Consider the following 15011-nt stretch of genomic DNA (forward strand, 5'->3'; position numbering starts at 1 on the left):
CCCAATACAGTGAACATAGCAAAGCAATGTAACATCAAAAATAGTACGAGAAGCAACAAAAGAATAAAACGAACTCGCTCAATGGTACGGAGGACAACACGTGCCTGCGAGAACACCACAGAGACACAAACACGATGAAGGGTATGGAGGTGAACACAACATGAACCAGGCGAGCGACAGTCAACACTTCAGCTCCTGAAGTCAGCGAAAGTCCAAATTATAATAATAATACTGGTAGGAACCTCCTGGCTACACCAGCCCACAGGGGATTATTGTGTCCGTCTGTCGTGCATCCAACAATTGGAGGGGTGGGGCTGGGTGGAGGAGAGGGTGGGGCTGGGTGGGGTGGGAGTGAGTGGAGAGGGGCTGGTCACCCCGTGGTGCCATATAAAACTCAACGTTTAACCTACTCACGCCGGCACAAGCCCGCCCTCATAGTCGGGCATATTTGCGGAATACACCACGCCGCAGTTGACCCTGGCCATTGACCGAGCAACCCAACGTTCCTACCAGCTCCCTCCGCAGGAATGTGTTCATAATGGTAATAATAGTTTTATCTTATACAGTATCATATAATGTCTACTCACTTTCCATACCAAATGCTGCTTGATAACATCGGTGTGGAAAGCCAACTGGTTGGCTGTATTCATATGTGGCGACACAGAACGGAGCTCCGCTTACATATTCTTCAAAACAAGTCCTCCTATTACGTTTCACCAACTGTGCGTTTAATGTTGACAACGCATAATTTGTAGCTTTGTGAAGTTTTCGCACACTAACGCGCTTTTTCTTCAGACGCGGCATCTTCACGCGCACCATTTTTAAATCCTTTATATTAAGTTCGCTTGCTTGCTTGCACGCTTACGACCGTGCAAATCTTTCGGTCGTTTTTTAACCCACTTCCCGTGATCCAATCGAGCTGACATTTTGCACACAGACTCGTTGTGCGTGACAATTCATTTTCGTGAAAAAACTTTTCCAAAATTTTACACTTTTTAGGGAAAAAAAAATATATATTTAATTACCAATTGCTTAATGGTGGCAGGCAATCATCTGACCCATAGGTGGCAGCCATCTCAAGCCAGAGGACAAGAGGACTCTAGCCGCCACGCATATAAAGGATTTATAGTGAAAAACTTTGTTTTTCCGAGTTATTTTTTTCTCTCCCAAGTGCCCCAATGACACATCTTTCTCAACGGATTCTCACCTGGATTAAATAAGGGATTGATTTGTCCGATTGACAACAGCAAGATCTGTGTTGTAAAGTTATAAAAATTGATTTAATACAACGTACATTTCATGGGGTCGGAAGGGTGGCCCAGTGGTTGGTGCAATGCGCCTTTAAACCCGGAGTTTGATTCCCAGTCACAGCCAATAGCTGTGAGGAGGGATACATTAACTAGTCCTGCCTCCCCGGTACCTCACTAACCTGCATTCACCTGGGTGGTGAAGTATGGCCAAACAACAGCGCAGGGAGTGCTTTCATCCAACAGTGGGTTGACAACGTGCGCTGTGACTAAGCAAACTCAAGATGAAGATCTTGTCATGGCCAAAGCCGTTGAAGCCACCACACACCGCAACAACACTTTCCGCCTTCTCCCAGATAACTATGTTAACGGCAGTGGTTACAAAACTGAAGTTGTCAACAAACGTAGAAAATGGAGCTCCAATCAAGCAGTCTGGGCATGCCCGGCACTGCCGAACTGTATAAAGCCCACACGTAATCAACAGGTTAAATCATAACCAAGCAAACCGCCTTAGTGAACACATGATCTCAAACACTTCTGGCGACTGAGCATTGCCAAAGAGAACCCAAAGCATTGACGACTTTCCAGGGCACGTTAACGTTACATGCCTGTACAAGGTAAAATCAAGGGCATGACCGGGTGTGTGTTTTTTTTTATAGATTTTATGTAATTGGAGTTCCCTTCTCCTCCTGGTTGCGGACGCCAAGCCACCATATGTGGGGTAATCGGGTGGCATAATGTAACCAAAATTCCACTCTTTATGTTTGTACGTGCAACGCAAAATCCAACGCGCGACTATCTCGGCGGCGTAAAGTTTCTTCGATGTTTTGCATTCGGAACTTTTTTCGCGCATCGCGAGTGTTGCTCAAAGCTCTCCTGCTTAATCGGTTGTCATGCTGTGAATGCGATTCATTCCATGCCTCCGCCTCCTACACAACTGTGATGACCCCCCCCCGCCGCCCCCCCAGGATCAGGATGCATTATATGAACGGGCCATGTCCCCATCAAAACACACTTGAGCGAGACGTGTAACACGATAAATGTCTAATAGCACTCTTCCGGAAATTCAACGCATGAGCACATGCTTTCATTACATTTAAATGATCTAGCTTTTTAAAATTTCATTCCTGTACACATCGTCCTGCATAAGAGGGTATCAAAACGAAATATGGTAGCGTATTATAATTAGACACCAAGCCCAATTTGTATGACACAGCCAGCTGTAAACATCTTTGCACCTTTTTTTCTGCAATGATTATCACCTCGAGATGGGGATTCACAGAGTTCTCATTACTTTTTGGCCACCGTGCTAATTTACTTTGTGTGAATAATAAACAATTTCTCCAATTAAAACCAATTCTTACGCTCACAATACCCACATCAAAATGTGAATGTGAGAAAATTATTTTTAATTCGTACATGTCGCATCTCGGAAGCCAAATAGGGTTGAACCTGCATCGTACGAGCATGGGTGACGCCCACGTATGTGTTGGTGGCGAAACGCCTGTACATCAAAATGTTTCAAAACTGCCTTCCCGTGGGCACTGAGATACCATAACCCGACTCGCACCAAGAGGAAGCGTGGACTAATATCATCCGTTCCATCTTGATGGGATACCGTGTTGCCCCCTCGCACACGTCGGCTTTCTCGGGATGCTCCGATTCCCAACCACGTGTGTGTAAATGTTCATCATTGATACCGATTAAATGGCTGAAAACACTCATTTATGCACCTCCGTGTTTGCGGATTGCGCAACTTTGTGCATTGCAGTTGCATAAATGGCACTCTATACAAAGTAAATATTATCTTTATGTGTAACACATACTTATAGGCTGCAGGGTTACTTCATAGCCAGCAGAAGGCAGTGCATCAAAATCAATTATTGTACTGTACTTCTATGCTCTCGTGTCTATGCTCCCGACCTTCGCCAGCATGGAGTATGGTCATTTAATCCCCACAACATGTATGGCGTAAGAGGGCCCTCATCCAGCAGTGGAATGACAAACTTCCACTATCAGTATTACAATGTGCCACGACGCTTAGACAAATATTCATTACTGCTTCCAATAGGGACCGTGAATACTTATTTACAATTCAGTGGCTTGCAAAGCAGACAAATCATATACAGTACAATATATTTAGGGCTTATTTTCTCACAGAATATTTTCTGGGTCGCTGGCACGTAATTAGTAGCCACTGCCATTGCGAGAGTTATGATGGATATGGTGTATCGGGTGAGCGAATATTTTCCAGGTCAATGACCCAGACAGACCCGGCAGATAATTAAGCCCTGGGTATATTCGAGTATCCACCATTGCACAACACTAATGTAGTGTAATGGTTAGTTCACTGGACTTCGGAGATCACCAGGTTATTTTTCTCTGCACAGCAGTTGAAACAACGGCACAAGTTTTTTTTGTAAATCCCTCTGCCTCTGTCCAACCAGCAATTTAAATGAGTGCACCACAGTTATAGTTAATCGACTGGTCAATCGACAGATCGTGTGTGGTGGGGGAAATTGTGGGTACAATACTTCAACCGCTTAACAAGAAATCTGGCATTTTTGGAAAAGTAGAGCAAGCCATGGTGGCGAGATGTTAACTACCTCGCCTGGTATATTGGTAGTCGGTTTCGATCCCAACCCTGACGCCTGTATTTTTATGAGTTTGAATGTCTCTCTCTCCCCGTGGTCGCATGGATTTTTCTCCGGATCCTCCAATTTTTCCCTCCACATTTAAAAACGTGCATTTAGAATATTTAACTGCTATAAATTTCCACGTGATAAGCCACTTCGTTGAGCTATCATTGATGGTTAGGTCGCTTCTGAAAAAGAGATGTATAGCTTAGTGGGCCTAACTTGATTCTAGATTTGAAGCTTTTGTGACTGCAAGGATTCATACTCTTAGGTTTTTCGGTAAAGTCACGTAGGTAAAAAATAATAGAAATAAAATAATAAATCACGACGTTTCGGAGGCAACACAAGTCTCCGTCATCAGGTGGGACCGTCACAGCTAGATTTACTGTATCAAGTGAGTAAATCTAGCTGTGACGGTCCCACCTGATGACGGAGACTTGTGTTGCCTCCGAAACGTCGTGATTTATTATTTTATTTATATTATTATTTATATTATTTTTTACCTACGTGACTTTACCGAAAAACCTAAGAGTATGGGGCCTAACTTGGTTAGTTTTAGTTTAATGACCCTAGTGGAGGGCATTCCGCCAGGAGTGGCGTGAACAAGCAGTGACAGGTTGCATTTTTTACTTTAAATTTTACAGTGGTATTGGATTTTAACAAAAAAATCAGGTTTACAATGACTGCGTGATTTGCTCAACAGGTTTGGCAACGGTGTTGCAATAATCCCCGATACGCCATCGCTGCTGCGGTGTGCACACATTCCTAATGGCCCATCGCTCATTTCCCACCTTGCAACGCTGCAAAATCACCAGCAACTGGTTGTCAGGCAGGAGGCTTGGTTAAACATTTGCGCCCACATAGGAAGCCGCACGATGGTTTTCCTTCAAGTTATTTCTTTATTTGTGTTTAAATGACGGTGGACTGGTTCTTGCCGGTTTCATTTATCTGCCGGTCAGTCGATGGCTCACACGCCCCTCTTTTTCGGCGCATACCAAGTAACCTGGCATTCTGCCTCGTCCATCAGGGCAAGGCGTGGATGCCCCATGGCAAAAACAACGTCACCCTCACCCACCCACCAAACAATTGCTGTCGAATCAACTTTTGGAGAAAACATACCTCCCTGTCCACGACAAAAAAAATTTCCAGTTCACTTCGCTTCTGTTCGGATTTGAGTTTGCATAGTGCCAAGTCAAAAAGGTTACCGTGCTCTATTTTTTAAGCATCCAATTCTTTAATGTTTTTTTATTCTGAACAAGAACTAGTAATTCTAAAATACTCAGTTTAAGGAGGGTTATATTGAAGATGTTGCCTTTTTTCTTATTGTTTTTATCAGTTTATTTTGGCACGAATAAAACCAAAAGGGCCATGCTCATTTTCGATGGTGCCCTGGTTACACCAGAGATATCTGGTTACAGCAACAAAACATGAACAAAACAACCCAAACAAATCCCAAAAACCTACCACACCTATTACTTTTATTCAGTGATAACAATAGCAATTAACTGCCCTTTGTCAATCCACTGCTGCATGAAGGCCTCAATACACTGTGTCAAGCAAGGGGGGTTGTTTAAACATACTTCACCACACTGGTCAGTGAGCTTTTTTTAGAGGGGGCATCGGGGAGTATTCAGGATCGGTATAAGTTCAGATGTCACTCGCCACTGATATTAACAGTGACCAAGATTCAAACACAGGTCGCCAGGTCCACAGGGCAGTGCACAATCCACCGTGCCACCACTCTACCATATCTTTTCTCTTAATATTTAAATAGCTTATTCTCAAGGACAAAAAGGAAAACTTGTTCCTCTACCCTTATCGCCACCCAGCCCACAGCAGTATTACTATTTTACATAACTCGTGGTGCACGACAGGTGACTAGCAATGAGGTGAGGACAGTAATTTGGATGATGGGGTCGCATGAGCTCTATGCCAAGAGTGTTCACCCATCTCCGTGCATTTTACTGGGGGTCTCAAGTCACAGAAAAAGGTTTGTTGAAAAACCAGGATACCATTTCTGACAAGATGACCTCTGACAACATGCCACATTCATCAGAAGCACTGGCTGTTTTAAGACGATGTTTATCCGTGACTGGCAGCAGAGGTAAGGAAGAGTACTGTACAAGTACAGTGCATATACTTGATTGCTCATGCGACTGATGGTGGAAGGACCGCCACTCGTAGAAGCTCTAGAGAGCTTCTTTAGAAGGCATTTGGCCTACTCTTCCATGCTGGCCAGACGACTTGGAAGAGGAGGGAGTACGCACATGTTTTCCCCCCCACGCGCAACCTAGGAAATTGGCAAAACATTGTCAATGGCAAGCAGTAATGAGATTCTAGTAATGAGAATCGTGGCCAAATTAAGAATGTTATGGAAGCAACATGGGGACACTGAAAGATATTTTCAATGCAATCCCAATGACGTTCATGGCAGTGCAAGTGGAAAGCAGTGGGAGCATCAAGCGCAGAACCGACAGGACAAGAACTAAAGGACTGTCTATTCAGCTATATATTTTAAAGACTTTGCAGAACAGGAGTTAAAGGCGGTTAAATGTTAAGGGGAACATGGCTGGTTTTGTATTTCAGTGCAGCCCATGGTACGGAATCCGGGCTCAAAGTACGCACGCAGCTTATTAACATCTCACCTGGAAATGTAAAATTTCATTCAGTGGCTTTCTTTTATCAGACTTCATCACCAAGGCACAGATTGATTTTGTTTTAAGATTTTCTTGACAGCTATTTTTAAACGACTTTTATATATATTTTTAAGGTAAACCAAAGCGAAATGTGGTTTGATCAGTTTTTTTTTAGGAGATAAAATCGACACCCGCAGTAAAGGAACTCCTCTCATCTCCCTCGCTGGATGACAGCCAATACACGGCGCTAAACTGTCCCAACAGAGTGCTCAACGACTGTGTACGATCATACGATTCTCCGATGTTTTATCGGTCTGCACCGTGCGTCCTTCGGCATGATGTGCAATAGCTAAAAATCCGAACGGAATATTCAGAATCTGTTCCTGTAAAAGCTCCCAACATATGGAGTGAAACGTCGGACATCATGCCGAACAACGCGCAGTAAAAAAAAACCCTCGGAGCGCTATACAAAACAACTGCAAAATCCTACGCAGTAGCATAATACAAATCTCTCAATCAAGTTCAGTCACAACATTGTCTGCAAAATGCCACCGAGTCCAAAATGTACAACAAATCAGGACCATAATGGCCATGCTTACAGTGGCCTCTCTGTGTGTTTTGCTCATGTCAGTGCTAATCCAAGTTTGCTTTTTACTGAAAAAGCAAAAGGACTTTGCTCTATCCACCTTAAACCTGATCTGTCAGGGACTGGGCTTGAAGCAAGTGACACACGATAAACTGGGCCCTCTGCCATGATTGCTGCCAGACCCATCCATCACTACCTGTCAGGATCCTAAATTACGTGTGGGTGGTGAAGCAAATCTTCAATAATGCACACACTCAAGAACTGTGGTGTGATAGGTAATGGAATAAACTTGTTTCACCTCAAGAGATTTTGTAAAACCAATATAGCACTAAGTTTCTCCAATTAAATAAGCCACGGAAGTGAACTATATAATTACCGTATACTATTGGGGCTGTTAAACATATTATATGATTGCTCCAAGTTGAAAGTAGGAATTTTATTGGTTTCTGAATTGATACGAAACAAAAGTCACGTGATTAGCACCGGCGTTCCCACCCCTACCGTCTGGCTAAGAACTCTTTAAAGCAACGGGGTCACCTTTCCCGTCACGTAACCACGGGGTGAATTGTATTTTTGTGTGAATCGTAGATGGCTCCACTTCTCTCTTTCTGTATCCCTGCCCCTTACTAAAAACGAAACTATTTATATTTTTCTTGATTATTTCGGCAAAGTCACGTAGAAGGGAAATAATAAAATAATAAAAAGTAAACAATTAAATTGTCACTTTTTTCAAATTTTCTTGCTGTGGTTTTCACACCTGATGATGATTGCTTGTGTTGCAATCGAAACGTCGTGATAATTTTATTGTTTAATTTTTATTATTTCCCTTCTACGTGACTTTTCCGAAAGAACCAAGAATATGAATCCCTGCAGTCACCAAAGCTTTAAATCGATATTTATATTTTGCCAAGGCCCACTGAGCTATACAGCTCGTTTTCAGAAGCTACCTGACCACAAATGATTACTCAACAAAATTTCCTATCGTGTGGAAATGTAGAGCAGCCAAACACGCATCTCCTACAAGGAATAACTCTTCTATATTTCGATTTAAAGCTTTCGTGACTGCAGGGATTCATCTTCTTGGTTCTTTCGGTAAAGTCACGTAGAATGAAAATAATAAAATAATAAAAATAAAACATAATAAAATAAAAAACTAATAATAATAAAAATAAAACAATAAAATAAAACACTTTTATTATGTTTTCTTTTTATTATTTTATTATTTCCATTCTACGTGACTTTACCGAAAGAACCAAGAAGATGAATCCCTGCAGTCACGAAAGCTTTAAATCGAAATATAAAATAAAATAAAACTTTTATTATGTTTTCTTTTTATTATTTTATTATTTCCATTCTACGTGACTTTACCGAAAGAACCAAGAAGATGAACTATTCTATAGTCTGTGATAAAGTGAGAGACATATGACGGATACTATATTCCGTGGGGTTGTCTGCAAATTAACTCAAATTAATACGCAGGAAAAATAATGACTGGGGACATTAGGAGTTTTTCGCAGACATTCCAGCTGCCGCAAATAACATGAGTCGCGGTTAAGTGTCGCGGATAAGAGGAATGTTCCAGTAGTTCCTCCAATGCTTTCATTAATTCCCGCCCACTTGTTGATATGGCTCCGAGCTACGATTGAATGATTAAGACAGTCCACAAGAGTATTCCACAAGAGTACTCCACATCGCCTACCACGGACTCAAATCAAATCTTAACGGTGAAACCGATACGAACTTGACGGTCACGTTTGCGGTTCATCGGTGAGATAATACAACTTGCAAGATAAATTCTAAATGTCAACACATCACTCTCTGCATTAATTTGTATGTCACGCAAACCTTATCCACAACAGGGATGCTGAAGAACCCAACACCCCCCCCCCACCCCGTCTGACTGGTCAGACAAGATTGAGCGATTGCCTAAATTGTGTTTGTTTTATTTGTGCAACGGTTTAATTAGAGGGCGGCTGCCGATCTTGCTCCGAAATGTCTTAAATTTGTAAAAAAAAAATGTGGTCACAAAGTAAATAAAAGTTGTGCATATTCATGGATTATTTAATGAGTTCCAATGTGCGTTTGTATTTGGAAGTTTTTTTTATTCGCACTCTGGCAGAGGACGGGTAGCTGTTGGGGAAAATGCGTTTGCATACCGCTTGTTAAAATGGTCCTTGTTAGTCTGGTTTCACTCTGGTTCTCAATTGGGTAAGTCCCCAAAAGCAACACTTGGAATAAACGTTTGTTCATATATGATCGAATTTACGAGCGTTGTGTTCCCCCACACCCCTGTTTTGGATGGACAGAGCTAATGCATACATGCTTTCAACCTTGGTAAGAACTGATGAGAATAAATTGTGTATTGCAAGAACAGAGCTCGAGAGCGTATCATTTTCAAAAGACTATCAAGAACCAGCGAAACACTCATTTGCACAAACTAAGCATATGGTTTCCATACAGGAAACCCGAAAACCACATAGCCATGACGATACAAAACTCCCAGCATGGCCCCAGAGATGATGGTCAATACATACCTTTCTGACCCCAACTGAAGCCAGGCTGGAGAGGTCAAAGACCTGCGTTCACAGATTTGGGCAATCTGTATCCATTCATTCATGCACTTTGACCAAATCACCCTGCATGCACCACATCGTGTCATATCTCAGAAGCTAAGCACAGGTGTGAGCCTGGAGAGGCATGTGTATTATTGGCAGTTGTGGGAGTGTCTAGGGCAGCGAGGTAAATGTCCATTGTTGCTCTGTAAAGCACTCCGCTCCACCTTCATCAACCTGCACTGATCAGCGTGGTGGTTGTGGGCGCCACGGTGGCGAGATGTTAACTACCTCGCCTGGTATACAGGATGTGGTACGTTCGATCTCGACCCTAATATGCCTGTGAATTTGGAGTTTGCATGTTCTCCCCGTGGTCGCGTGGATTTTTCTCTGGGTCCTCCGGGTTTCCCCTCCCCTTTCAGAAACACGCGTTTAGAGTATTTGGCTGCTATAAATGTCCACACGATAAGCCACCTAGTTGAGCTGTTATTTGCAGCCAGGTCACGTCTGAAAAAGAGATGTATAGCTCAGTGAGCCTGACCTGGTAAAATTAAAACTTTTTTATAAGTACGGTAAAAAAAACCCATCACGATCCACACAGGCGTGGCAAGGCCCTCATCCAGCAGTGGATGGATTGCCAAAAGAGCGGCACACACTGAAGCAAACACAGCAAAGGGCTGCAACTTCCTCGTATTAAGGGCGGATGGATATACGTGAACGTGGGAAGAAAATGACACCACCGTTAACACAACCGTACACAAATCCTACACTAGAGTGTGTGGTTGATTGTGGAGGCTCGTGAAGGACGCTGCTGCTGCTACTGGGCAGTTGGAGGTAGTCGCCCTCCAGCAACAACGGAGGGCAGAGGAACGACGCTCACAACGAGCAGAGCGCCGGGCGGCTAAAACGCAGCAAGTTGGCACAGTATGGGGGGGCACAGCTGATGGTGCATCGGTCCAGTCATCTCGGTCAGTCGACCTGTGGCACCTGCTGGGCCTGCCCCGTGACCTCCTGCCAGCGGGCGTTCGACACTCAACACGTGGTGGCCTCAACGTGCACCTAGCCTGGCACCCAGCACCGTGGTGACGTCGCCGCCACTTAAGTGGCGAATGGCACTTGCTGCTGCTGATGTTGTTGATCAATTGGCCGGGTCGGATATGCGACGCTGTAAACCGTAGGACCGCGAAGAAGTCGGCTTCGTAAACGACGTCGCGACGAGCGATCGAGGCGGTGGCGGTGCCACGTGCTGCCGCCTTTCGCGCGCGCCGCACTTCCGCATTGGGGGGTGGGGGGGTGTGAATGGGCCTCGGGGGGCTGGGGGGTGAGGTTGTGAATGGGCCTCGGGGGGGGCTGGGGGGGTGAGGGGGGGGTGTGAATGGGCCTCGTAGCAAACACCACCACCCCACAACAACAACAACATCCCTCGCAACATCAACAAAACCACGGCAACCTAGCCGTGGACATCCCGCGAAGAAGATACCGAGAGTCAAAGGACTGTGTGGTAAAGGGGCCGTTCCATTTAGTAGGGACGCAAAAATCTGTCAAAACTTGACCCCCCTCTACCTGTACGCACGCGGAATTTTTACACCCCCACGCAGAAACGATCAATGAGTAATACTATTAAAGTGTTTAAGCGAACAGATAGTCCACACCGCCGGACTATCCAACTAATTTGAAGGCTAATGTAGACGAATTATTATCCTAAATGGATGGCCCCAAATAGGAGAGAAAATCAGTGGTTAGATCCTCCACACATCTCCCACCAAACTCAAAAGACACTTTTATAAAAACGTTCCACACACACACAGACTCTCTTGCCGAGGCACTGCGTCAGTGCCAGGTCTGCGTTGAAAATAAATAAAGAGGGTCATTAGATATATCGTAATAAGGATGTTAGGCTGTTTAATGCGGTGCCGTTTTGAATGTGGATGAGTTGTGTAAATGTAACAGGGTGTTAACCGGGTAGAACGCGTGCACGGAAATATACCGTTCGTGACACTGATGACCATTTACATGAACACATATGCACCGTCTGGGGGTCCCCCCCCCCAAAAAAAAATCTAAATTTGAAAACTAATTTCCTGCCTAAAATATTTAAAAATGCACTAACACATAGGATGGACTTTTTATTTATTTTAACAATAATGTCTAATCGTGTATTGTATTACATTGCTCTTTTTTCTTTTTTACCTTTTCTTGTTTCATTGTATGTAATGGCAGAGATTAGGGATTACTAAAGTACAACCATAACCACAATCATATAAACAGAAATCTATTGTAAAGCAATATATTGGGGGGGACATTGTGAGCATATTTGAATATTGGGGGGGGTGTATTTCCCCCCCAAAATATATTATAATTACGTCCTTGCAGTATACTCATGGATACATGCAGCTATTTGAATACTGTACAGTAAGTACACTGGAACATGTGCCACCCATGTTAGCTTTGGGCGGGCATCCGAGCTCAGTTCAGCGGTGTTCATAGTGCAGTGTGCTCACCACTGCGCCACCACTCCACCGCCCCGATACAAATAAATAAATGTCCAACATTATTACTCAACACAATGCATCACTTAAAAGAGAGAGACACACAGGATACACAGGAGATACACACTTCGATTCAGTATATTAATGGAAACGTAAATGAAGCCAAACTGGCACATATATGACATAACTTACACGTACATACATGACACATTTATAATAATAATAAGGATTGTTCCGGGTTAAGCTTCAATTCGGCTTAGAATGAAGGTGAAAGTGAACGAAACTCAGAAACGTGGCCACATACATGACCACCGTTATACACACATATCTAAATGTGAACAACACATGAATTAAAAGTAGAGACCCATTCACACGAACTCACACATACATTAAGATACACACATAGCCACATATACATTTATGCAGTGGATCGATGGGCGATTAAGTGATCACGCTTTGCATTCATGCATAGACACAATGACACACACACATGCATTGACACATACCGTCGATTGACACACGTGTACGTGAACTCACGAAAACATGGCACTAAGTAAGTAATATTCACGCGAACACACACACCTGGACACACAACTCGTACTTATATAACATGAAAACAAAGACAAAGAACCCCCGTATAGCCTTAGCAAATTGATGGGGGCAAGTGCTGTTAGCACACACTTAAGAGATGCAAGTACATGTATGAACAAACACACCCACGCATTACATACATATTTACACGTTACAGCAATTACAATCTGAAAGCACAGTGACACACACACAGTGACACACACACAGCCAACCCAGCACCCTTCAAAACTCTGATCCATCCCGGAAGCAGCAGCAGCCACCACCACCACCACCCACCACGAGTTCTCAACCCATGGTGAGTCCAACCTGCCTGCCGTACCAGGTTCAGCACCGCATCCACCACCTCCCTGCTGGACGTCTGTCCAGCCAGCACCTTCTCTCTCAGCGCCGCGAACTCGTCACCTCCAACACAACCACCTCCACCTTCTCCACCATCAGCAGGAGCTGCAGCAGTATCAGCAGCAGTATCAGCAACAGTAACAGCAGCTGCAGCAGTATAATCGTCAGCAGCAGTATGAGCTATCACCGCTGCATCGCCTGCCTCGTCGACCTCCATAGCTTCTCGTGGTTTGGCTCTCTAGGCCCCTTGATTTCCCAGCCTTGCTCGCTCAGGGGGGGGCTGCTTCAGCACCCGGCCATGAGTAAAGGACCAACACGGGGCAGAGAGGCGGAGTGTGTGGGGAGCGAGGGTGGGGGCGGTGTCACAGGCAGCCGCCCACACGCCGATTGATTCCGTAGCAAGGATAAGCGCGTGCTCCGCCCTTCTCGTTGCTCGCCCCGCCCCTTTACGCCCTAGCCCCGCCCCTCTTCGCGCTCAAGCCACGCCCTTATCCTGCCTTGGCCACGCCCAGATGTGCGATGGACCAATCGCGTGACTCAACGCGTTTGAGAGAGAGCGGGGCAGGATGGGCCCCCCCCCGCACCTACAACCACCAAGGTGCCCATCCGCGGTGGGAAATGTAATCGATTTGGAGATTCAATTTGGTAGAGCGGACGCGCATTCCATGCGGGGTTTCGTGACTCACAGAGGTGGGGGGCGCACAGGTGAACGCGAGAGGCTTAACGATTCCAATCGATAAATGTCGATTCGCGCAGTTAACGATTCGCGTGCAAATAAATATACATTTTTCGATTCGTGCTTCTTTTTTAATGCTGTCTGTAATGTGATGGGTTCCACGTGGAACCTGCAGCCAACTCGAGGTGGCTTAGATGCAACACCGCGTTTAAAAATAACAATCGATTCCTCTAATCGAATCGCTTCCGTGAATCGTTACACCCCCTGACGCTCAAGGTGACGTGGCCCCTTGCAGTGCCGCATGACGCGGTGGCACTGAAGCGCACACGTGGATACGATTTCGGTCTGCCTTGCCCATGGTTGACCTTAATCCACTGCTGGATTACGATGGCCTCCTCGCATTGTGTTAACAGTGGCATATTAACCTATGCCAGGGGTCCGCAACCTGCGGCTACGGAGCCTAAATATTGAGGGGTGGTTTTTTTTTAAACCAAATTCGAAAAAAATGTCTCTTGTTAATTTGGTGGCCGACCAATCGCCAATGCGCTTTCCGTACAGTCGTGTCGCTAGTAGCTTTGACTTTTTAAAACAGCCAAGTCGTGTACGTGTATTATTTAATATAAAAAAATTGTTGCTAAGTCGTGCGACTAAATGTCCCGGAATGCGCGCACGAACTCGTAATATTTCTCGGAAAGATCAGCAGTGCTGAGTCTGGGAACCGCTTTCCGTGGGTGACCACTTTTGCAAGTGACGGCATAGGTCTTGTGGTGGCTACGTGGTTTTGCAGCCCGATAGCAGTACAGAAACATTTGTTTCCACGTCGATATGCTCAACGCAATCCAACTCGGCACTGACCAGTATGGTGAAACTCCAAAAGCCACACAACGTGGGAGAGGCCCTCATTCAACAGTTGGATGACTGCATAAAACAAAGGCAGCACGACATGATGATGTTGACTTTTATGTCGAGTGAACTATGCTTAATAGGTCCCCCCCCCCTTTGTTTTGAAATGTAAGGTTCACAGTGGAGGTATATTAATCACTATGTATGTGCTCTTTCACCTGTGTTAAGTAATTCCATTGTTACGCGTTTTTATTTGAACTCGCATATCACCCCCACGTGTTTTTTTCCCCGTGGCATTTTCAAATAAAAAGTTCAGGCTTGTCAAATGTAACCAAATACATCATTTTTCATTTGTAAGTTGTGTTTGTTCACAATGCAGATAACGCTGTCCTTTGCACTTTTCGTTTTGACATTTT

The 15011-nt window shown here is 44.6% G+C and overlaps 1 protein-coding gene across 1 annotated transcript in view; it reads right to left on the minus strand.

Annotated features, from left to right (window-relative positions):
- LOC144936179 (lipopolysaccharide-responsive and beige-like anchor protein) overlaps window positions 1-13433 on the minus strand; it is a 287536-nt gene extending 274103 nt beyond the window's left edge. Inside the window, exon 1 of the mRNA XM_078863117.1 lies at window positions 13057-13433. Within this exon, the coding sequence (XP_078719243.1) occupies window positions 13057-13293 (237 nt within the window). The 5' untranslated portion in view covers window positions 13294-13433. The remainder of the gene's footprint in view (window positions 1-13056) is intronic.
- Window positions 13434-15011: the final 1578 nt, after the last annotated feature.

The sequence above is a fragment of the Lampetra fluviatilis genome, chromosome 15, assembly GCF_964198595.1.
Source record: "Lampetra fluviatilis chromosome 15, kcLamFluv1.1, whole genome shotgun sequence".
Lineage (NCBI taxonomy): Eukaryota > Metazoa > Chordata > Hyperoartia > Petromyzontiformes > Petromyzontidae > Lampetra > Lampetra fluviatilis.